General features: G+C 37.3%; 1 protein-coding gene across 1 annotated transcript in view; it reads left to right on the forward strand.

Moving 5' to 3' along the window:
• TNPO3 (transportin 3) overlaps positions 1–25,365 on the forward strand; it is a 116,021-nt gene that overhangs the window by 6,284 nt on the left and 84,372 nt on the right. Inside the window, exon 2 of the mRNA XM_021002276.2 lies at positions 18,251–18,451. Within this exon, the coding sequence (XP_020857935.1) occupies positions 18,251–18,451 (201 nt within the window). The remainder of the gene's footprint in view (positions 1–18,250; positions 18,452–25,365) is intronic.

Raw genomic sequence — 25,365 nt, forward strand, 5'->3', positions numbered from 1 at the left:
CTTCCCCACTGGTTAGGGCTAATTTTGACCAAAAAGTCAAGTCAACAAATATTTATTAAACACTTAACTGTATGCTGGGCACTGTGTGTTAAGCTTTGTGAATACAAATAGAATTAGAAAGTCTGTCTCCTCTAAGAATTTACATTCTAATGGGGGAAGACTACACATAAAAGGGAGCTAAAAAGCTATAGGTACCCTGGGCTGCAACATTTGTAGAGAAAGTCCAGGAGACTCAGGAGTGCAGCCTGGAGAGCAAAAGAATTTTACCCAAAGGAATGTGTAGTTTTGTTGAACACTGGGGAGAGCAGTCAGTCCTCTTCCTCATTCTCAGTGACTTCTTACTTTGAGATAAAGAATGGAACATGGTGGGGCTTACAGTCTTTTTTTTGAACATTATTTAGGCTTCTTTCATTTTTTTTTAGGGGGGAGGGGGAGGCAGTTGGTGCCAAGTGATTTGTCCAGAGTCAGACAGCTAGGCAATGTCAAGTGTCTGAGGTTGAATTTGAACTTGGTCCTCCTGACTCCAGGGCCAGTGCTCTATCCTTTGCACCACTGCTTCTTTGCTTATTTCTACTTGGTTTTTATTGTCTGGCCAATTAAGGGCTTAGACTGTTTAGAAAAAACATGTTTAAGGAATCTCTTGTCTATTATTTGTGTTATTTAAAATTATGAGCTTAGAATTAGACAAGATGCTTTTCTTTTGAATATATTTTATACCCAGAGCAAGTAATTCTGTGTCTCTCCCTCCCACCCCTTTCTAGTTGTTAGAGAACATGCTGCCAAGATGAAAGTTGTCTGTTGTGCTTAAGTGAATGAACCATTTTGCTTCCAGAAAAGTTTGGTTTTCTCTGCTGGGGTTATATGTATTATCTGGATTTGAATCTTGCTTCTTGGGGTCTGTGTTATTTTTTTCCCCTAAATTCTTTGCTTTTTCATCTTTTCTGTGATTCACTCAGTGGTGTGTATGTTGTCCCTCTTCAATTTTATTGTGGTTGCTGGGTTTTAGGCTTTCTTACAATATAGATTACATTGGAACAAATGCTTTTAGTCCCTCAGATTGTCTGATTTGATTAAAAAAAAATCTCTTCAGTCTCCATTTACTGTCAGAAACCTTCCCTACCACCCAAAATACTGTCACTAAAAACAGTCTGTTGTGGCAGGACTGGCAATTTCCTCACGACATTATTATTGTCACGGTGGTACAAATGTAAGAGCTAGCAAGAAAATTGACCAACTTTAAAGGATTTAAAGGATTCCTTTTTTACTTTAAGGTAAATTAAACTTGTTCTTCCTTGTGCTTCCTTTGTCTCTCAGGAATTTTTTTTCCTGCTTTGGGAAATTTTAATTTTCCTGGCTTGAGATCATGTTGTTACACTTAATTGAATTGAATGGGAGATATCTGAAAAATTATCCTCTCTGAAAGTCACGTTTTTCATCATTCTTTCAGTCTCTAGTAGGAATTACTAGTTCTCTAGGAGAATAGCAAGACATACATTGTTTTATTTCACTTTGTTTTATTGTGCTTTGCTTTATGTGCTTCAAAGATACTGTGGTGGTTTTTTTTGCTTTTTTTTTATTAAATTTTTTTTTTTTTACAGTTGAAGGTTTGTGGCAACTCTGCTTTGTGCAAGTGTATTGGGGCCAATTTTCCAACAGCATGTGCTCACATCTTGTCTCTTTGTCACATTTTGGTAATTCTCATAATATTTTAAACTTTTTCATTATTATTACGTCTGTTAATGGTAACCTGTGCTAAGTGATCTTTGATGTAATTGTTTGAAGGCATCACATACTGTGCCCATATAAGACGGCAAATTTAATTAAGATAAATGTATGTTTGTTCTGCTTGCTTAACCCACTGGCTATTCCTGTCTATTTCCCTCTCCTTGGGCCTGAGACACAATATTGAAATTAGGCCAATTAGTAACCCTGTGATGGCTTCTAAGTGTTCAAGTGAAAGGAATAGTCGTTCTATTGGGACAAACTTCTTTGTTGTCTTTTAAGAAATTGCCATAGCCACCCCAGCCTTCAGCAACCATTAGCCTGAATTGAGGCAACACCCTCCAGTAGGGTTACGACTTGCTGAAGGCTCAGATGGTGATTAGCTTTTTTTGTTTTTTGTTTTTGTTTTTTTTAGGCAATTGGGGTTAAGTGACTTGCCCAGGGTCACATATCTGTCACTATATTGATGCACATTCTTCATTCTGCAAATAAATTGGTAGTTGGAAAGTTTTTAAACTGTTTAACACCTGAAATTGAAACAATTTGACAGTGTTTTATTGGATCTATTTACTTAGGAAATTTCATGTTTCCTGAGGGGTGTTTATTCCCACTCTCCATTCTTGAATTCTCATGTGCATATTTATCTCTTATAACCTGTGTTATCAGTTCACCCCCCCATCCCCCCAAGAGAATGTAAGTGAGGTTAGGGGTTGTTTTTTGTTTTGTCTCATTATTGGCAGCACCTAGTACAGTGTCTTGCACATAGTAGGTACTTAATAAATACCTTTTTGGTTGGTTTTACTATACCCAGTGAAGTTCTTTAACTATGTATGTAGGATAAATGAGCAATATTAATCTCATTTTTGGGCAGGTAATAAATCCTTGGGCTTCTGTTGGATGTGTGCTTGTATTTTTGAGGGAATGATTGTGATTTCATTGGTTGGCCGTTTTCAGAGTTATTGACGGTTTCAAAGTTGTGATGAGTCATATAAGAATGGTACACTTTTTTTAAAGGGGGGGAAAACAATTTTATTTTGTATCTGTTGTGACTGATAGTAAAGGAACTTAGACTAAGGCTATTAGTGAAAGAGCTTTGTATAGCCTGCTGCATATTCTTGGGAGTAGACCTTTGCTGTACCCATGTAAAGGCCTCTTTCCTGCGTTTGTGAAATAGGAAGTTGGAATTGGGTGATTAAATGGAAAATGTTCTCTTGTTGCAGCCCCTTTGAAATGTGGGAGCTGCAGCTTCCTTCTGTTGACTCTGAGCCCTAGGCTTCACTTGTGACGGTCCCTTCTGAAATGTGGAGCTTAGTCCAAGCCTGGCATCTGTGGCTCTAAAGTCCTATGAAGTGTAAGTGCTTCATTCTCTCCTTGTAAAGAATTCCTATTTTTAAAAAGTAGCTTTAGTGAAAGGGGAAAGAGAACAATGGGCTTAGTGAATTATTATATCAGGATTTGGTTTAGTTTTACTTATATCATGGTTTCATTAGTGGCAAGAACAATTTATTTTTCTGTTTTTCTGAATGTAGGCAGTAGAAAACCTTAGATTTGGAGTCAAAGGACCTGGGTTCAGATCCTGGAGCTCTCTCTCTCTCTCTCTCTTTTTTTTTTTTGGCAATTGGTGTTAAGTGACTTGCCCAGGTCACACAGCTAGTAAGTGTCACATGTTTGGTCTGAGGCCAGATTTGAACTCAGGTCCTCCTAACTTCAGGGCCGGTGCTCTGTCTGCTGCTCCACCTAGCTGCCCCTTGACACTCTCTTAATACTTAACTTCTTTGGGCCACATTTTCCTCATCTTAAAAATGAACAGGTTGGACTTAATGACCCAAGGTCCTTTTCTAGCCTCAAATCTGTGTTTCTGTGATTAAATTTGTCCAGAAATTGAAAGTATAGTGAGGGATAGCAATCTACCATTAAAACCATGCAATCCCTGGGTTAGGGCTGTTTTTGAAAACCTGTGTGGTGACTAGAAAAAACCAAATCTGTAACCCAGTATATCACTCACTTGCAATATGCCTCACCCTTTAAAATTGTGAAAACAATGATCAGAGATCATGCCTTACTGGGTTTTTTGTTACCCTGTGATTTTATCAGTATAGGAAACTCCCAGGGAATAAATTCCCTCTACTAGCGCAGGCTGGCTACTCTTTTGCAATTTATGTTCTTAGTCTTAACCTGAGAGGTTATTAAATCTGTAAGTGTCATGAAAAGAGTTGAATCCAGGCTTTACCAATTCTGAGGCTTGTGGTCCAGTCACTATACAGTGAAATTGCCCCTGGTTTCTCGGTTGTTTACTTGGGTCGCCTGTATCTTCTACATTATCCCTGATTCCTTTGGAGGATATAATGTTTTCTTATTCCTGCTCCAAAATGATAATCCCAAAGAGAACTACTTTGGAGTATCAGGCCAGGCCACCGGAGACATGCATAAAGTTTGGATCCTCTTCTTTCTTTGATCTCATTTTGTATCTGTCAGTTATGGAATTAAATTCTGAAAAAAGTAGAGCATTAATAGCAACAACCTGGGAGTTCATAAAGCCGCAGTCCATATTTATGTGTATGTGTGTGTGTGTGTATTTAAATTTATAACCAGAACATAGTGAATTTTAGATGATGTGAGTTTCTCAATTCTTGACTTCTTGAAAGCAGTTTTGGAATTAGGCTGTAAAAAAAGAAGAAAAAAGGCTAAAATGTCTGTACACTATGACTCAGAAATTTCACTGCTAGGAGATTTTTGACCCTAAGGAGGTCAAAGACAGAAAATAAAGTTCCATATTTACCTAATGGGGCTTTTTGCGGTAGCAAAGCACTTGAAACAAGTCGAAACCCTTAATTTGGGGAATAGCCAAGCAAATTATGGCCTGGGGATGTAATCAAATATGGATTATTACCTGTCAAAGAATGAGGAATATGAAGAACTTAGAGACCATAAAAAGACTCATGTGAACGTATGGGAAGTAACTGAAAACAAGAAAACAATATATACAATGATTATAACCATGTGGGTAGAGGAAAAAGATATTTGGAGAGGAGAAGGGATGGCAGGGAACATAGTACTAAAATATCAGATCAAGCAAAGTCTTTACAAATTTACTTACCCTAGAAAATGACTTTCATCATTTGTTATTGCAGAGTAGGAGCTAGACGATGTCCTTCAGCCTTAAATTCTCACCTTCCTTTTATAATGTAAGCTCTTCAAGGGCAGGGCCTGATTTTGGCTTTCTGTGTAGCTCCAGTGTCTAACATGGTGCTTGGCATATAGTAAGCACATAATAAATGCTTATTGGCTTGCTGACATTCTGCATCTTTTTTGTTTGATTCATTGTGGTTTGTGGTTTTCAGTTTTCCAAGAGACAAAAGGCCAAGGGAAAGGATTGGGACTTGTAGGGGTAGGCTACAATTTTTCTAGGCAGTATAAGGTATGGTGTAGACCCAAGACACAATGGAATGTCATTTTAAGTAGTGGTATCAGCAACTTTGTTACTTACCTGTTCCAAACTTACAAAAGTAAAACTGTCAGTGAGTGAGTGCTTGTTCTCTTTTCAGTCCTGTGCTAGGGTCTATAAATGGTGGTAGACTTCAGAGAAGAGGACATTTCACTTGTGTAAAACAGTTCAAGTAAGTTCAGGTGGGATAATTGGATTCAGAACCAGTTTGTCTTGCTTGGTGATCTTTCTTGGTGGCTTAATAAATAAATGCTTAGCTTTGCACTGTATAGGTGCTCAGAAAAGGTTAAATAAGCATGTGTCCTTGTCTTTGAATAAATCTGTTGTTTTTATATTCCATTCTTCTCTGGGTTGGTCAGATGACAGTTTTTTTTATCACTCATCTGCAAGATATTTGAGGCTCTTGCCATATTAACTATTGGTTAAATCTGTGAGATAGTATGCTTGTTGGGAGAAAACTTTGGCTTTTCCAAAGCTTAGAAAAACTTGCCTATCCACATTGGCATGAAATCCTATGCATATCATATTTTATGGCTGTATTACAAGTTTTAGCTAAGTTTCCTTCAAAAGTAGATCTCAGCATTATTCCCCCAATGATGATCATGACTGTAGAATAGGATATTAAAGTAGACAGATTATGTAGACATTTTTTCCCTGTGCAGTTAAGTTTGTTGTAATATGCTTGGATTAAGGTCTTATTCTCTCTAAACTCATCCATATTTCCACTTTTGCTTTGAATTCAAATATCAGTTCTGCTATAACTCAGCATATGGATTCCCAAAAAGCACTGCTGTATGCAAAATCTTGAAATAAAAGAGCTTGTGGGGTAAATGGGGTTAGGGACACAAGGCTCAAAAACTTAATATGTCAGTGACATATTAAAAAAAAGATAGGAATCTAATTAAAAAAGGTAGCACAGTTAGAGATATGTTGAATGATTAAGAAATAAATGCTACAATAAATAGGTGTGGGTGAGTAGCCTTGAACCCTACAAGCAAGTTAGGTGGTGTCTGGGCAGAGGACCCCTGAGTGGTTCAGACCAATTCTTCTCAGCCCAATGCTCCTACTTCACCGGAAGCTAAACAATAAATGTAGCACTTTACCTTTACAAAAGTCCTGAAGTTTGTAGAAGTGGGCATCAAAATTAGGGTTGCAGCTTGTGACTTATTGTCAAGTGCTACAGTTTCCTGAGTTCTCTCACTATTTTTTATAGGAGAAATCTTGTGCAGCAAACAAATGTGTTAGGCTCAAAATGTTTTCCTATGTATCAGTCATGTTGAAACAAATTTGTGTTTTTAAAATATTTGTCACAGCAAAACTGCATTCCAAGGTGAAGTTACTTGTCTATTGTACTTCTGGAGTAGGTGGCTTATCTGAAATGTTAAAACAATTTCTGGTTACTGATGCTTTAAAATAAAAAAAGACTTAGCTTTTGTGGTATACAGATATTTTATCTCCCCCCCCATTATTTACAATTTTGCTAACACATTTGAAATTATTTTAAGTCTCTTGAAAAAGACACAAAACAAGGATATAGGCTTTTTAAATGTGCAGATATTTTTGGGAAAATATATCCCTGTAGTCATGACAGTGATTCTTTTTTTTTCATACTTATTCTGTATCAAATTATGATCTGTAAAACTTAGAATCACAGTTATGCAACAGTTTAATTTCTTGAATGGGATTTGCTTTGAAGCCATTCCTAAATTGACTTAAGAATTAATGGTTGTTTTTCTTCTTTTCTACCTGAGTGTCAGGCACTTCATGCGTTTGACAAATATTTATTGAGCAGCTACTATATGTGAGGCCCTGAGTTAGATGCAATTGTGTATACAAAGTTAAGTCACACAGGGGTAAAAGACCTAGATCCTGTCATTCAACAAATTGAATGATTTTAACCATTTTTGTTAAACTTTGTTAAGCTTTTTTACTTCAAGGGTACAGAAATTTTTGTAATGAAAATAATATGTTATGTACTCTTTCTGAATCAGAGAAATATTTTGTGATTTAAGTTTTGTAAAAAGCTGTCTTGCACCCTACAACCAATCTTGTCGACTCTCCCTGCACGACTTGTCTACCACCTGTCTTTTCTCTCTGCATTCTATTCAGGATTTATTCACATATTGCCTGAATTATTATAATAGTCTTTTATTGGTCTTACTGCTTCCATTCTGTTCTTTCTCTAATCCTTCACACATCTATAAAAATTAATCTTTCCAAGGCACTGGTCTGACCATGTGGCTTCCCAATTCAAAAGCCTGAAGTGATAGCCTGTTTTTCTAGGGTAAAATACAAACTCCTCAGACTCTTTGGAGGTCTTCAGGTAGAGACTGGATGTTACGTTGAATTGGTGACTGAGATCCTTTCTAACCCTCAAATTCTGTCATAGTGATTGTTTTAAACCCTCTGTGACAGATTTCTTAACCTGATTTGTTTCAGACCCTTTAGCAGTCCTACAAAGGCTATGGGGCCCCTTCTCAGAATAAAGTTTTTAAATGCTTAATAGCAGTTATTAGATTCTAATTATTTGTCTTCCCATTCTGCCTTCCTTTTTCAAGATCAGAAAATTGTTTTGTTTTCAACTCTCCCCCCTGGTCTTATACTCCAGCTTAACACAGCCTCCCCTGTCCTTTGTTTCCCTGTTAATATATTTCTTACACCAAACTGTATGTGTAGTGTGTATATTCAGCTCCTCTTTATCCATATTTAGAATGCAAAGAAAACCAACTATATTGATACAGTGATCAAAATGGTTTTTTTAGTTCAAAAACTTTTTTTAAGTTCGCAGGTTAACAGCCCCTCCTCTCTAATCTACCTGCAACCTTTTTTTTTTTTTTTGGCTTTTTAGTGAGGCAGTCAGGGTTAAGTGACCGGCCCAGGATTACACAGCTAGTAAGTGTCAAGTGTCTGAAGCTGGAATTGAACTCAGGTCCTCCTAACTCCAAGGCCAGAGTTCTATCCACTGTACCTCCTAACTGCCCCCTGCAACCTATTTTTCCGGTCCTGTTTCACATCCTTCCCTTTCATACTGTCCAATATTCCAGTGAAACTAGGCTTAATAGATGTTCTTTGAACTTGGCCTTGTATTTCTAGGCGTTGTACACTCCACAGCTTGGCTTGATAGTCCTGTTCTTTTTCAGCATTGGTTCAGGTGCCACTGCCTTCATGAAGTCTTTCCTAATCTCTCTAGTTGTTAGTTGTGCCTCACTTCTCAGATTGCCTTGTGTTGTGCTTACTTAGCTTTGTGTAAAGTGTAAGTAAGATTCCTGAGGGCAAGGACCTTTTTTTTTTGGCTTTATATTCCCATTGCCTAGCATAATGTTTTGCACATACCAAATTCTTATTAAATGTTGGGTAAATTGGAATGAATAGTGACTTCTGTCATAATAATTCTGACACAATTCTGTTAGCTATGTATTGAAGTAGAAAAGATTAAGTGTGGTAATATTCATTTCATGAATTTATTAAGTGCTCAGAATATGCCAAAGTTTGTACTTATCAAAGATGATTTTTGTTCCCAGATGAATTTAGTTATTTAGATTAACATAGAGAAGGAAAAACCCCCTCAATTTCCCTCTTATTAAAAAAACTAAATCCAAAGAGTGCAAACTCTATGCTAAATTTTAAAAAAAGTTATAGTTGCCATTGAGTCAGATGTTTGAAATTCTGTCTTCAGTTTTGAAATATATTATTTACTTATTTTGTTAAATATATACCAATTACGTGTAAAAAATTTTAACAATCATTTTTTAAAATTTTGAGTTCTAAGTTCTCTTTTTCCCTTTCTCCACTGCCCACCCCTTGAGAAGGTAAGCAATTTGATATCAGTTATACATGTGAAGTCATTTTACTTAGTTTCTTTTTTTATTAATTTATTTTGATTTATCAACAATCACTTCCATAAGCTTTTGAGTTTAAAAATCCACCCCCTACTTCCCAAGACGGGTGCAATCTGATATATAGGCTCTCTGTATACATTCCTATTAAACATATTTTCACATTAGTTATGTTGTAAGGAAGAATTAGAACCAATAGGAGGAACCACAAGAAAGAGGAAACAAAACAGAAGAAAAAAGAAGGCAAATACTGTGCTTCTATCTGCATTCACACTCCATAATTCTTTCTCTGAATGTGGATGGCATTTTCCATCATGAGACTTTTGGAGATGTCTTAGATCCTTGACTGCTGAGAAGGGTTAAGTCTGTCAAAGTTAGTCATCGCACAATGTGGCTGTTACTGTGTACAACATTCTCCTGGTTCTGCTCACTTCACTCAGCATCAGTCCATACAGGTCTTTCCAGGTTTTTCTGAAGTCTACCTGCTCATCATTTCTTATAGCACAATAGTATTCCATTACACTCATATACCACAATTTGTTTAGCCATTCCCCAATTGATGGGCCTCCCCTCAGTTTCCAGTTCTTGGCCACCACCAAAAGAGCTGCTATAAATATTTTTGTACATGTGAGTCCTTTTCCCATTTTTATGATCTCTTTGGGACAGAGCCGTAGAAGTTCTATTGCTGGGTCAGAAGTATACGTAGTTTCTTGATGGAGAAATGTTTTTTTTCATCCTTAGCTTTTTAGTCATTTTTATAGGTCAAAGGTTCTCAGATTTTTTTTTCATTATTCCATATAATTTAATGAGTTCTTTGTAAGTATTTAAAAGCGCTGGTTTGTGAGCATAAATTCCACTGGGGAGAGAGAATGTTAAATACAGGTACCCACAGAGCTGACGAATCTTTTTGATTTTTGGCAGGACCTAAAAGTCTATTGGTTTTTTCCTTTGTTTTTAAAATCAGCCTTGTTTAACTGCTCTGTAATTTCATGTTTCTGTTTTTCTGGGTCAAAAATCTCTTCTTGGTGTCTAGGTCTACACAGCTGCTTCTTATTGAAGTAAGCATCAGTAAGATGATTTAGAATGTTTACATCTGAAAGGCTAGCCTTGGTAGAGATAGCAACGACAGTATCTGATGCGTTCCTTCTCAGAGGAACAGGATTGATGGTCAATGGTCCAGTCACAAGTAGCAAGCTATAGCCTGTTGTTTCAGGAAAACTACTGTGTAGCAGCCAATAAGTATCATTAGGGCTTTGCCAGAAATGATACTCGTGCTCAGTCTCCTAACAACTTAGGAGGTACATCTTCTTTTGAGTAATTCCTAGGCATTTTGCAAAGTTTTACCATTGGTGGAGTACCTCAGTTCTTATCACTAATTGGTATCACCCTCAACTGCCTTTGAGATAGTAGGAAGGACCTTCCCTTTGTTTTCAATCCAAGAGTCTGAATCTATGGTATATTGCAGATCAGAAATACCTGCCAGTCTTTCTAGGCCGAATGGGCTTCCGACTGCAGTGCTTCTTGACCACATTTTCAGCCATATTTTCTTTATTTCTTTTTTGTTTTTCTTATTTACCTGCTATCTTGTTGGAAAGAAAATATTCCCATACATACATACATATGTACATATATATATTTTATTACTAGGGTAGCTTCTGGCACATGACTGAATAAAGTAGTATGCCCATAGGTCAGGGTTTTTTTTAACATGGGAGGGTGAATTTAGATGGGAAAAAAATTACATCTTTATTTTCATTAACCTTTAACTGAAATATAGCAATTCTTTCAATTATTTTAAAATATTTCTCTTAGAAGGGGAATATAAGCTTTATCAGACTCTCATAAGGGTACTTGAGAGAAAAAAAGGTTGAAAACTCCTGCTTGAGGTTTTTATACTTGTTCTTTTTCTTGCCTAAGACAACAGAATGACATATTTTTTTGAAAAAAAAATTTATTCTGAACTTAAACACTAAATACCCATTTCCATATATACTGCAGAAAGCATAGCATTCTGTGTGAAATCTGACCCTCCATTTTGTACTGCTTGCTTAAAAAAAAAAAGGAAATAAATAATTCTACATGTTAATTTCGAAACTATCCTTGTCTGTATTTCCTTTTGAACTTCGTTCTGTTCCTTTACAGTTTTTTCCATTAGACCTCTTGTTTTTGGCATCATTTGCTTTTACCTCTCTATTTTTAAACCAATACCAGACGGTTTTGATTTTTGCTGCTTTATAAGATGGTTTGAGGTCTGGAAGTGCGATTTCCTCTTCCTCTCTGCTTTATGGGGACAAACTCTATTTAATACATTTACTGTGTGACTCTGGTGGGGAAGTTACTTGACTGCTTTATCTCAGTTTCCTCATCTGTAGAAAGGGATAATAATAGCATCCACCTCACAGAACTGTTATGAAGATCAAATGAGATAACATGTATAAAGTGCTTTCCAAACCTTAAAACACTATATAAATGCTAGATTAAAAAAAACACCAAATAATTTTACTGAATTCTGTAAAATATCCTTTTGGTAATATCATTAAAATTGTAAATTAACTTTGGTATTGTCATTTTTATTATTTTGGCACAACCCAGCAATAACTAGTATTAAAGTTATTTTGATACTTTTTTTTTGGCTAGGTAATGGGGGTTAAGTGACTTGCCCAGGGTCACACAGCTAGTAAGTGTTGTGTCTGAGGTCCCATTTGAACTCAGGTCCTCCTGACTCCAAGGCTGGAGCTCTATCCACTGCGCCACCTAGTTGCCCCCTGTGCCATTGATTTTGAGGTCTAATTATGTAGCCTGTGACTTTGCTGAAGCTGTTTTCTCAGTATCTTTGCAGATTCTTTAGGATGAAATCACTTACTGTAGTTTCTCATTGTGCTTCTTAACTGTTATTCATTCTGCTTTGTGTATGTTAAATTGCATGTGTTAAACTAGAGATTTGCTGGAGTAGGAATGTGGGATCTAGGAGGTCTGCTTCTTCTTGTCGCCTTGGCAAGAAGTCTGCAGAATGTTACACCTTTAAAGATTAACTAGTATTTTCTTTTCTTTGTTTCTTCTGACTTTTTCTTTCTTAACCCTTCTTCCCTAGCAACTTCCTTATAGTATCTTCTGGCTTGCATATACTTGAAAAGTGCCAGAAGTGTCTGTATAGCTACTTAGGAAAATTCTAGTCTGTTGGTCTTTCATACTTCCATATACTAGTTTCACCCTAATGTCTTATTTTTTGCTTATCTAACAACTATTCTGTGTTTCATTTTTCCCAGGTTTAGGATAAAAGGCTTACATGTATTGTACTAGCGTAATACTTTTAAGTATGTAACTATACTTAGTCAGTATATGTGACTCTATAAGCATATACACTCTTCTGTTTTACTTACATTATTAAATTCTAATGCTGGTGGAGCCAAGCAGAGCACAGAAGAGAACTCTTTTTGTCCTAGGAAATCAGACCGGAATATGATGAAGCTTTTTCTGAAAGGTATTCTTTTCTTGAATGGAAGCTACTTAGTACTACAACCAATTTTAGCAAACATATAATAAATATACTCATGAAAATTGTGTGTAAATTGAAATTTTTTAAGAGAATCGTATTTCCCAAAGGGATACATTAGGATGCTTCAGTTTGAATTAGCAGCAGTTTCTAACATTTGAATTTTCCATCCCTAACCCCTAGCCTTTTCTCAAGTAGTTAACATTCCTTAAACACTGTTTCTCTTCTGCAGCTCTCCTAGCAATAATACAGTCTCGTTCATCTCATTTTATAGGTGAAGAAATTAAACCCTAAAAGAGGTTGAGCGACTTGCCTGAGGCCATCTAGCTAGGTAGAGGTGTAACCAAGATTAATGCCCTAGTCTCTTGGCATCTTGCCCTATGTTATTTCTGCTGTACCATGTTGAAGTTTATAGAACTTGCTGTAAAAGAAGAAGCCTTTTTATAATTTGAATGATCAACTACTAATTTTTCTGTTGGACCTTTTCTTACATGCCTCCAGAAATTAGAGGTATTAGATTACTATGTCAGCCTCTAGAATAAGTTTCCCTCTCAGAAGGCTTGTAGCTTGAACAAAGAAATTATATATGATGGAGCAAAGAGCATGTGTATGCACTAGGAATAGTTAATACAGAAGAGAAAGAGTCTTGCTGTAGCCAAATGGTTCAAGTAGAGTGAAATGGCCAGGAGAGGCATCATGGAGGAAGTGGGACAAACTGAGTATCTTGAAAGGATTGATTTAGATTTTGGGGTGGGGGAGAGAAGGGAATAAGAGGAAGATAATCCTGATGCTGGGAGCTAGCATTTCTTATAGTGCTTTAAGGTTTGCACAGTGCTTTGTATATGTTAATTAATTTGATCCTCACAATCCTGTGAAGTAGGTGCTGTTATTATTCCTACTTTACAGATGGGGAAACTGAGGTTTAAGAGATTGTACTTACCTAGGGTCACACAGCTAGTAAGTATTTTAAGTCACATGAACTCAGGTCTTCCTGGCTCTGGGAAGTTAGATGGCAAGTGGATAGAGTGCTGGGCCTATGACTTCAATTCTCACCTCAGACACTTACTAGCTGTGTGACTCTGGGCAGATCACTTACATTTTTAAAAATAATTTATTTATTTACTTTTAGTTTTCAACACTCACTTCCATAAGATTTTGAGTTTTAAATTTTCTTCCCCTCTCACTTAATCCCACCCTCCCACCCCATGGTGTACAATCTGATACAGGCTCTGCAAATACATTAATGTTAATCATATTTTCCCATTAGTCATGATCTAAAGAACAATTAGAATTAATGGGAGGAACCACGAAAATGAAGCAATAAAACAAAACATCCAAGGAAAAGGAGAGCAAATAGTATGCTTCCATCTGCATTTAGACTCCATATTTCTGTCTCTGGGTGTGGATAGCAATTTCCATCTTGAGTCTTTTGGAGTTATCTTAGATTCTTGCATTGCTGTGAAAAGCCAAGTCTATCAAAGTCAGTCATCCCTTACTGTGGCTGTTACTGTGTACAATGTTCTCCTGTTTCTGCTCATTTCACTCTGCATCAGTTCATATGTCTTTCCAAGTTTTTTTGAAGTCTGCGTGCTCATCATATCTTATAGCACAATAGTATTTCATTACATTTCTATACCACAATTTGTTCTGCCATTCCCCAATTGATGGGCATCCCCTCAATTTCCAAATCTTGGCCACCACAAAAAGAGCTTCTATAAATATTTTTGTTCATGTGGGTCCTTTTCTCTTTTTTATGATCTCTTTGGGATACAGACCCAGAAGTGGCATTGCTGAGTCAAAGGGAACTTAGCCCTTTTTGCCTCAGTTTCCTTATCTGTAAAATGAGCTGGAGGAGGAACTGGCAAACTACTCTAGTGTCTTTGCCAAGAAATCACCAAAAGGACTTATGAAGAGTTGGACACAACTGAAACGACTCAACATCAACAACAACAACTTCCTGGCTCTGAATCCTACTTTGTCTTTTGTGCCCCAACAAAGGTATAGAAACAACTGTAGTTTTTTTAGGTGACAGGAAGTAAACCTTTTTGATGGAACAGAAGGTTTATGTTGGGTCATAGTGAGAGATAAGGTTAGACAGGTAAGTAAAGTACCTTGAGCTACATTGTAGAGAGCCTTTAATGCCTATAAGAGGAGTTTAGACTTTATCCTGTAGGTAATGGATTTCAAGTGGAATAATGTTCTGGTAGTGGCAGAGAGTTAACTTGGTAATGGTCATCTGAGGATAGATTTGGTTGAGAGAGACTGAAAGAGCAAGCTGCTGTAATAATCAAGTGGTGATGAAGACCTGGATCAGGGTAGTGGCTTTGGGAATAGAATGGAAGAGAGAGATTAAAAGGATGTCATGAAGGAAATAAAATCAACAGAAGGACTTAATTGACTAATTAGATAGAGGAGACAAGGAGTCAGTGACTACAAAGCTTTAAATTGCAATTACTTAGGAGAATATTGGGCATTTAATAATTGAGATCAAGACAGTAGGTGGTTTTTGCTTAGTTTGGGCTTAGATATTTTGATTTTAAGATGACATTGGGTTGTCCAAGTAGACAGAGGCAGAGGACTAAAGATTAAGAATTGGGAATCATCCTCATATGTAAGTGACATTGGTAGATCTTGGATGTAGAAAGTAGTTATTAGCAAATAGAAACTTATATTAAAGTGAATATAATGCAAACTTGAACAATGTCCCAGTTGTAAAAAGAAATAAAATTCCTAACAAATAGATATAGATACTCAAGCACTGTCTGTGTTCAAAAAGGTGTGTTTTTCTGCTTCTTGAGTCTTATAATCTTTGTGCCTAGAGATACCCATGCAAATTAAGGTTTAAAAACCTAACAAAATTTTATTTGTTGTTTATTTGTTAGCTAATACAGTGAATGTGTTTTAAGTCCTTAATAATTGTTTGGGTGATGGAAGAGTGAGTGAGTGCTTAGTCTGTTTTCAGCATTGTGTTAGAGGCTCTGTAAATGGAGATACACTTTTTCAGAGAAAGGGACATTTCAGTTGTATATAGAACAGCTCAGGTGAGAGATGCTTGGATAAAATGGGTTCAGAACCAGTTTATCTTGCACAGAAGTAGAGGTCATACTTGGTGATCTTTCCCAGTGGATTAATAAGTGTCTTAACTTTGCACAAAGTTAGGTGCTAATAAATGTTGAGTAAGCATGAATTCTAGTCTTTGAGCCGAGGTCAAATATTGTGACTGGCTTGGAATGCTGACCTTGCTGTATTCTATCAGACTGTCTGGTAACCATTAAAAATAAGAAAGCAAGGCCAGTTTATGGTCTGTAGTGTGCTGGCTGATTAGTTGTTATGTGGTGTTTGAGCGTCAATGATGTGATAGTGACCTTACATAAGTTCTTCTGAAAGATAAGTGATTTCATGAGTTTCTTCATCCAAAAAACCCTCATCATTTAGTAGGCAGTTGTCACAGGAATAACTTTATCCTACTCAGGCTAAATTAGTTTTGTCTTAAAAGGTATTAAAATTAGCCCTCAATACTTAATTGGTCCAGGGGACTAGGTACAAAAGCCCGCCTATGAGGAGGCAGGAGCTCCATCCTTAGGCTTCTCACATGTTTTGTGACCTGAGGACCGGCATGATCAAAGCAGAGGCAGGATAAGTGTGCCCAAATGATTTAACGCTGTATTTTTGCAGGATAGCCTTTTTATCCTTTGCTAAGTAAATATCCTTTTGTTAGCTGCTAGGTGATCTGTGAGTATCTTATTTCTTACTCTGTGCTGCCAAATTGGCCCAAGTGAAGTCTAGCCCACCATATTTTGATGATAGTACTTTAGAATTAGATTCAGATGACCTCACTGAAGTGGGAGAAGGTCATGGGGAAAAATGGGAGCCCTGAGTGATCAGAATTTCTGAAATAGAAGCCCATACAACCTGTGGCCCCATTGGAAAGTGACCCCCAGTGATTTGGTGAGATTAGAAAGCAGAATGTGCCTGAAAGATTATAAAAACCAAATCTGTACTCCAGGAATCTGAATTTGCTATTAGTGAGAGCAGATTCCTTAGCATATTTATGTCTCTTTATTTTCCAGAAGAAAAGAAAAAGAAAGTAAATTATACTCAAAAGTAAATTTAAAAATTAGTGACAGATATATGTCTTAAAAACCTGTACCCTGAAGATGATAAATGTTGTCATTTGTTGAATATGCACAACTTTTCAATTTGGGGGGTGATAGTGACCTCCAGGCTCACCAAGTGAGGTAGTCCTGGACTTTCCCTAGAGCAGCACTTCTCAAAGTTTGGTCCAGGGACCTCTGGGATCACCTGATGGTCTGAGAACCCATTCAGGGGATCCATGAGGTCAAAACTATTTTTTAATAATAATATTAAGATATCATTTGCCTGTTAAAATGCTCCTCCCTTTTCCTGCTACCTGTCTGGATGACAGGAGCTTTTGGCTTCACACCTCTGGCTTCCCATCCCCATTTAAGTGGATCTACCAGATCAAGTACCATGGTGGCCAAAACAGAGGCAGGGAGGGTGAGAAAGATTGAATCAGTTCTGTATCCTTGCTGAATAGCCTTTCCATGCTATAGCTAAATAAAAATCATTTTTAAAAAATTGTTAGTTGGTCTTCATGTTTCTCATTTTGTACCAATGCTGAACCTAACCACTGGCTTGAATCTCAAGCCTGACCCTTAACACCTGGTAATGAGCTGTAACATGGCCTAAATATAATGAAAATGTAGACAGTCAAATCACAAACCAAATTGGTCCTCAGCTCACATGTAGGTGAATTTAGGTTTGACTGTATCGTAGCTAAGATGTTCGTTTGTGCTACTTGGCAATCACCATAATCTTAGGTGTTGTCAGTTTATTGATTCTTGTAAGGTAGAACATTGTTACAGTGTTACCCTCAAAATCCACGGCCTGAGCCTGCTGTCCATGACACAGTATTATGATAAGGTTCTTTTGGTATTTCAATTAGTAAGTCCCTTGGTATTTTAGTAACTGAGACCCAAGATGGGCCTGGCACATCAGATTTCCCTTTATAGCAAATGGTGTTAGACCAAGCTTCTGTTGTATGACTAAAACTAGCTGGATTAGTCATCTTTAATAATTCTTTGTTTCTAAATTCCTTTTTTTAAAAAATAGAAAATGACACAAATGAAATATTAAATCTATATAGGATTTTTTTTTTTTACAAATAAGCTTTCACAAATCTATAGCTTTTAAAAGCTGGATGATCTGGGGACAATTTTTTTTATATCAAAGGACTTGAATATTGGCAAATGATTAAATTTTTAAACGGGTTAGGTATTTCTTTCTGAATCTTAAATATGAAAAAATGAAACATTCAGTAATGGTACCATTGCATTTTCCTAGAGTTAGTATATATTGATGGTTAGGTGGTATTTGTTAAGGCAGCTTAGTATAATAAACGTTGGACTTAGAGTGTTTGCACTACATAATGCTAGCTGTTATTAAATAGAAATCTGAGACTGATAAGACTAGTGATTGCTCTTACTGTATTTTCATGGCATGTGTATTGTTCTTTTGGTTGTGCTTTGTTCTCTATATAATTTTATATTTGAATTCTTCATATTATTTTAATAACATTTTTATTCAATTACATTTATGTACCATCATTTTGGAGATAGGCACTTTTTAGTTGATGGACAGCTATTCTGTTTCCAACTTCGTGTTTTGCTATTTCAGGTAGTACTTAGCTATCTTTAAAAGATCTTGAGGATCTCTCTTTTGATCTCTTCTTAGGTTCATGCGTGGGAGATCTCTGATCAGTTGTTACAGATCCGGCAGGATGTAGAATCGTGCTATTTTGCAGCACAGACGATGAAGATGAAGATTCAGACCTCATTCTATGAACTCCCAACGGACTCTCATGCCTCTTTACGGGACTCATTGTTGTCACATATCCAGAACTTGAAAGACTTATCTCCTGTCATTGTAACTCAGGTAAATCTTTGTACTTCCATTTAGGGGAACATTTGTACAAGATGGATTGTCATGTTTTCATTAACCTGATGAATATTGAAAATGTTATAGTCAATGTTGGTAGTAAATCTAGGTTTGGCATTGGATTATTATTCCGGTCTTACTGCTCTAATATGGTATAGCAAGAATTTTTTCAGTCATCTGAACCAATAAACACTTGGGGAGGCATAGTTATCTGATTTGTTGTTGTTATTCAGTTATTTCAGGCGTGTCCTACTGTTTGTGACCCCATTTGGGCTTTGCTTGGCAAAGATACTGGAGTGATTTGCTATTTCCTTCTCCAGCTCATTTTACAGATAAGGAACTGAGGCAAACAAGGTTAAATGACTGGCCCAGAATCACATAGCTAGTAAGTGTCTGAAGCCAGATTTGAACTCAGGAAGATAAATTTTCCTGACTCGAGACCTGGCACTCTATCCATTGGGCCAGCTAGTTGCCAGTTATTTGATACTGAGCCTTAAATTTTAGTAAGAAAGCATCTGACTGGTTGTGCTTACATTTACAAAGTGGAGATTTATAAGAGGGAGTGTTCAGAAAGGCAGTGAATAGGGTACTTGTCATTTGGGGAGTGGCTGAACAAATTATGATATGAATATAATGAAATATTATTGCAGCATAAGAAATGATGACTATGATGGATTCACAGAAGTTGTGAAGATGTTTATGAACTGATACAGAGTGAAGTAAACAGGGCCAGGGAAACAATTTATGCAATGACCACAATATTATAAAGGAAAATAAATCTGAAAGACTTCAGAACTCTGATGAGTGTGTTGACCAGACATGACAAACGAAAGCTAATATGAAGTCTGCTCATATAGAAAGGTGATGGAATAGAGGTGCCTAGTAAGACATGTTTACAGATAGCCAATGTATTTATTTATTTTTTCTTAATTTTACTTATTGGTTACAAGGGAGGGCTTGGTGGGAGAGATTCAGCAGGGAGTGATAGTGATATAAAAAAAAGAAAAGAGCATCAATGAAACATTAAAAATAAACACATGGAAGAGAGTAGAAGGAAGTTTTAGAAAGGGTCACAGAGAAGCTGAGCATTTTTTCCATATCATGTTAAACATAATATACACTTTAAAAAAGCTGCATAACAAGTTCACAGTTTCATATACAATCTTTTTTATGCTTTGCATATAAAAATATTCATATTTATTGATGTTTAAAGTCATAGTAAAGAGATTTTTAAAAAAGACAGTAGAGAGTATTTAGAAGGAAGAGTTAAGGTGAATGAATGTTTTTATAATGTGGAGACTTCAAACTGTTAAACCTTTTCTCTAGTAACTTCTTTACCTCTTCTTTTAAAGTGTGTGAAAGAAAGATGTGCATAGAAATGAGTTGTTTTTGTGGGTGTGTATTTAAACTTTTTTTTATTGTGAATATAATAAGCTACTTTAATTTAGTATAACAGAAAGAATACTGGCTCTGGAGTCAGGAGGCATGGGCTCAAATCTCACTTCTGCTCATTTATTAGCTGTATGTCCTTGGGCAAGTCACATAACCTTCTTGTGTAGATTGGTAGATAAACATCAGTTAAGCACTTCCTATGTTCCAGAATGTTAAGCTCTGAGAATACAAGCACAAGCAGCTAAAACAGCCCCTTCTGCCAAGGATCTTACATTCTAATGGGGGAATACAACACTTAAAGGAGAGCTGGAAGTAGAGCGGGTGCTGGTGGTGGTGGTGAGGATGTGTTCACTGAAACATAGTATGGAGATGACCAGGAAGTATTGTAGAGGCCTGTTTCTGGGCAATATAGAGCAAAAGTTCATATATCAGAGTCTGGGAATCCACGGGTACAGTCTTCAGTTTGTGGGGGGAAGAGGGAGATGAGGATGATGGGCCTTAGTTTTCTCATTTGTAAAAGGTGAGGGTTGGATTAGATAGCCTCTGAGGTCCCTTTGAACCCTAATGACCTTTAGAAAGAATTCCATGGAAGATGGCAGAGTATAGACTGGAACTCTGAACATTCTCCTCCAAATAACTTCAGAATACTGCCTCAAATCAAATTTGTGAGCAGCAAAACCAACAAAAGGTCAGTGGAAACAATTTTCCAGCTTAAGATAGTTTAGGAGGTCCACAGGATGGGAGGAGCACCAGAGTTGGGCCTTAGAGGTGGCTACAGCAGCAGCAGCTTTGAGAACACTTTAAACATCAATAAATATGAACATTTCTATATGCAAAGAATAAAAAAGATTGTATATGAAACTGTGAACTTGTTATGTAGCTTTTTTAAAGTGCATATTATGTTTAACATGATATGGAAAAATGCTCAGCTTCTCTGTGACCCCCTTTTTTTTTTTTGGCAGTTGGGGTTAAGTGACTTGCCCAGGGTCACAAAGCTAGCAAGTGTCAGGTGTTTGGTTTGAGACCGGATTTGAACTCAGGCCCTCCTCACTTCATGGCCGGTGCTCTGTCCAATCTGTGACCGTTTCTGAACAACTTCTTTCGAGAGCCTATAGACAGTAAAGGGGTCAGACAACTGGTCAAAAGGGGAACCCTTTACTAGCCCTGGGTGCAGCTGGCACTAATTGGCAACTCTTATGCCCATAAGCAGTTCTGAATTGCAGTTCTAGGGCAGAGAGGAGCATTTGTGATTGGTTGCATGGGAGCAGAGGCCCTGGTTGCAGTTCCAGGTCCAAGAGGACTTAGAGTACTTGCAGGGGCCCTTCCTGTGTAAAGAAACACTGACAACTTTCAAACCTCTAGTACTGGCTGTAACTTGCTGACCTTTAGAACTAGCTCTAAAAACAACAGTGTGAAAAAAAGCTTGAAGCTGGGGACAGTGCCTCCTCACTCCCAGGTGAGCAGAGCCCAATTTTAACATAAAATTCAAAGTCAAGAAATAGGCTAGAAAAATGAGCAAACAAAAAAGATATTGACCATAAAAATCAGGGAAGACTAAGACATAAATCAACAGATACAAACAGTACCTCACAGACAAGTGCTAATTGGACTCAAGACCAGCAATAATTCCTGGAAGACTTAAAGAAAGAGAGAACTCCTTAAAAAGCAGAATTGGTCAAATGGAAAAAGAGGTACAAAAGCCCACTGAAGAAAATAATTCCTTGGAGAAGATGTGGGAACATTGGAACACTAATCCATTGTCGTGAACTGAGCCAACCATTCTGGAGAGCAGTTTGGAACTGTGTACAAAGGGCAATCAAACTGTGCATATCCTTTGATCCAGCAATACCGCTACTAAGTCTGTGTCCCAGAGGGGTCATAAAAAAGGAAAAGGGACCCACATGTACAAAAATATTTATAGCAGCTCTTTTTTGTGGTGGCAAAGAATTGAGAATTGAGGGGATGCCTATCAGTTGGGGAATGGCGGAACAAGTTGTGGTATATGAATGTTATGGAATACTATTGTGCTATAAGAAATGATGAGCAGGCAGTCTTCAAAAAAACTTGGAGACGTATATGAACTGATGCTGAGTGAAGTGAGAAGAACCAGGATAATATTGTACACAGTAACAGCAACATTGTGTGATGGTCAACTATGATAGACTTAGCTCTTCCCAGCAATAGAGTGATCCAAGACAATTCTAAAAGATTCATGATGGAAAATGCTATCCATAGCTAGAGAAAGAACTATGGAGTCTGAATGCAGGTCAAAACATACTATTTTGACTTGTTTTTGTTTTTGTTTTTCTTTCTTGTGGTTTTTTTCCTTTTGTTCTGATTCTTCTTTCACAACATGACTAATGTGGAAATATATTTAACATGATTGTACATGTATAACCAAATCAGATTGCTTGCTGTCTTGGGGAGAGGGGAGGGAAGGAGAGGGAAAATTTGGAACTCAAAATCTTACAAAAATGAATGTTGGAAACTCTTTGCCTGTAATTGGAAAAAAATAAAATACTATTAAGTGCAAAAAAAAAAAAAGAAAATAATTCCTTAAAAATTAGAATTGAGCAAGTTGAAGCTGATTATTCCATGAAATGTCAAGAAATAATAAAATAAAGTCTAAAGAATATTAAAAATAAAAAAGACAATGTGATAAAATTCTCGTGGAATAAACAGTTGACCTGGAAAATAAATCAAAGGGAGATAACTTAAGAATTATTGGACTGCCTGAAAGCCACGATTAACGAAAGAATGTAGACTTCATATTTCAAGAAATTATCAAGGAAAACTGCCCTGATATCTTAGATCCAGAGGGTAAAATAGAGATTGAAAGAGTCCACCAGTCATCTCCTGAGATCCCAAAATGAAAATTCCAAGGAATATAATAGCCCAAATCCAGAGCTCCCAGGTCAAGGAGAAAATATTGCAGGCAGCCAGAAAGGAAACAATTGAAATATCAGGGATCCATAGTCAGGATTGCACAAGATTTAGCAGCTTCCACATTAAAGGATCAGAGGGCTTAGAATATGTTACTCTGGAAGGCAAAGAAGCTAGCCAAGAATATAATCCTTAAGGGGAAAAAATGGACATTCAATGAAATAGAGGACTTTCAAGCATTCCTGATGAAAAGAGCAGCACTGAATAGAAAATTTGATGTTCAGACAGAGACTCAAGAGAAGCATAAAAATGTACCCATAACTGATTTATTTAAGTTAAACTGTTTACATTCCTACAGATGATTCAGGTTAACTCCTAAGAACTTTATCATTATTGGGGCAGTTAGAAGAAGTCGAAAGTCAGTATCTCCCATTTACTCCATTGTAGTTTTTAAGGAAGTATTTTCTTCAGTGAGCTTTTGGACTTCCTTTTCCATTTGGCCAATCCTGTTTTTTAAGGCATTCTTTTTTCTCATTAGCTTTTTGGACCTCTTTTGCCTTTTGGGTTAGTCTATTTTTTAAGGTGTTATTTTCTTCAGTATTTTTTTGGGTCTCCTTTAGCAAGCTGTTGACTTGTTTTTCATGATTTTCTTGCGTCACTCTCATTTCTCTTCCCAGTTTTTCCTTTACTTTTACTTGCTTCTCAAAATCCTTTTTGAGCTCTTCCCATGGCCTGGGACTGGTTCATATTTTTCTTGGAGGTTTTGGATGTAGCAGCTTTGACTTTGTTGTCTTCTTCTAGTTGTATATTTTGATCTTCTTTGTCACCAAAGAAAGATTCTGTGCTCTGACTCTTTTTGCTCTGTTTGCTCATGATCCCAGCCAGTTACTTGAGTTATAAACTCTTTGTTATAAATTTAAGGTAGGGGTCTACTTCCAGTGTGGAGAATGTACTGTCCCAAGCTTCAGGGGGTTTTGTGCAGCTATTTTCAGAGATACTTGTAGGGACCTGTCAATTTTCAGTTCTTCCAAGGTGGTACAATCAAGGGTGAGGTGTTTATTCCTTTCCAGGCCTGTACTCTGGTCTGTGAGTGTCCACAAGCACTGTTTTCTGCCTTGGAACTGTGAGGAGGATTCCCTCTTCACTACCACTATAAGCTCCACCATGCCAGCACTCCTCCTTGCCCCAGGATCGCCACCCAGGACTGTGACCCAGATGCAAGCGCAGGCAAAGCAAGAGATCCCTGCAGTCCCCCTCTGATCAGTCACTTGATTCCCCCTCGTCTGTGGCCGAGCGTTCCTGAAACAGCTGCCACCTCGGGGCTGCACTGGAACTAGGGCTGGGACCCAGCTTCTCCCTCACTGCCATCACAGACCTTTCCTACTGATCTTATAAATTGTCTTTGGTGTTTGTGGGTTGAGAAGTCTGGAAACCACCACAGCTGCCTGTGATTCAGTCCTCTGAGGCCTGCTCCAGGTTCGCTGAGGCCTGGTCTTTGCCTGCACAACCACACCTAACTGGCTCTTCTACCTGCCCAGCGAAATATACCTTTCCAGTCAACCATCCAGGTTGTTGGGGCTGGAAATTTGTTTCACTCTGTCTTTTTGTGGCTTCTGCTGCTCTAGAATTTGTTCAGAGCCATTTTTTATAGGCACTCTTTTATTCATTCATTCATTCATTCATTCATTATTTGTTCATTTATTTAAATTTTGTTAATTTATTTTGATTTATCAGCAATCACTTCCATATGCTTTTGAATTTAAAATTTTTCTCCCCCTTCCTCCCCACCACCCTCCCCAAGATGGTGCACAATCTGATACAGGCTATACATTTACATTCCTATTAAACATATTTTCACATTTGTGAAGTTGCAAGTAAAAAATAAAATCAATAGGAGGAACCATCAGAAAGGGGAAACAAAACTCAACAGAAGAGAAAAAAAAATGATAGCGATTCAGCTTCCATTACTGTCTGTGTCTTTTTCTCCATCCTTTTTTCCCTGTTTATGCTTTTCTTTCTCCTTTCCTCCCCCTTACTAGTGCTTTGCTTTTGACCACCGCCTCCTTTAGTTCCTCCTCCCTTCTATTATCCCTTTCCCTTTTCTTCCCCTTTCCCCTTACTGCTTCTTCTCTCACTTCTATCCCCCCTCCCTTTTCTTTCCCCTTTTCCTTCCTACTGCCTATAGGGCAAGTTAGATTTCTATACCTAACTGATTTTGTTATTCCCTTCTTAGAGCCAAATCTGATGAGAGTAAGGTTCAAACAATGCACTCCCGCCTCCCTTCTTTCCCTCTGCTATAATAGGATTTTATGTCTTTTCCTGTAATGTAATTTACCCTTGTCTGCCTCCTCCTTTCTCAGTACATTTTCTAAGGTCAGACTGATCTACTTACTTGGATCCATTTAACGCACTTGATTAGATTTTTTTTTTGTCATTACATCAAAGTCAGTTTATACCCACCCCCTTCATGTATACTCTTTTAACATGTGTAATAACACTATAGTTCTCAAGAGTCACAAGTGTCATCTTCCCTTGTAGGGATGTAAACAGTCCACCCTTACGAACAACATAGTGTATCTTTCTGTCCCATTTACCTTTTTATGTCTTTCTTGAATCTTGTACTTGAAGATCAGATT

Source organism: Phascolarctos cinereus, unplaced genomic scaffold (assembly GCF_003287225.1).
Source record: "Phascolarctos cinereus isolate Bilbo 61053 unplaced genomic scaffold, phaCin_HiC Scaffold_1;HRSCAF=81, whole genome shotgun sequence".
NCBI lineage: Eukaryota > Metazoa > Chordata > Mammalia > Diprotodontia > Phascolarctidae > Phascolarctos > Phascolarctos cinereus.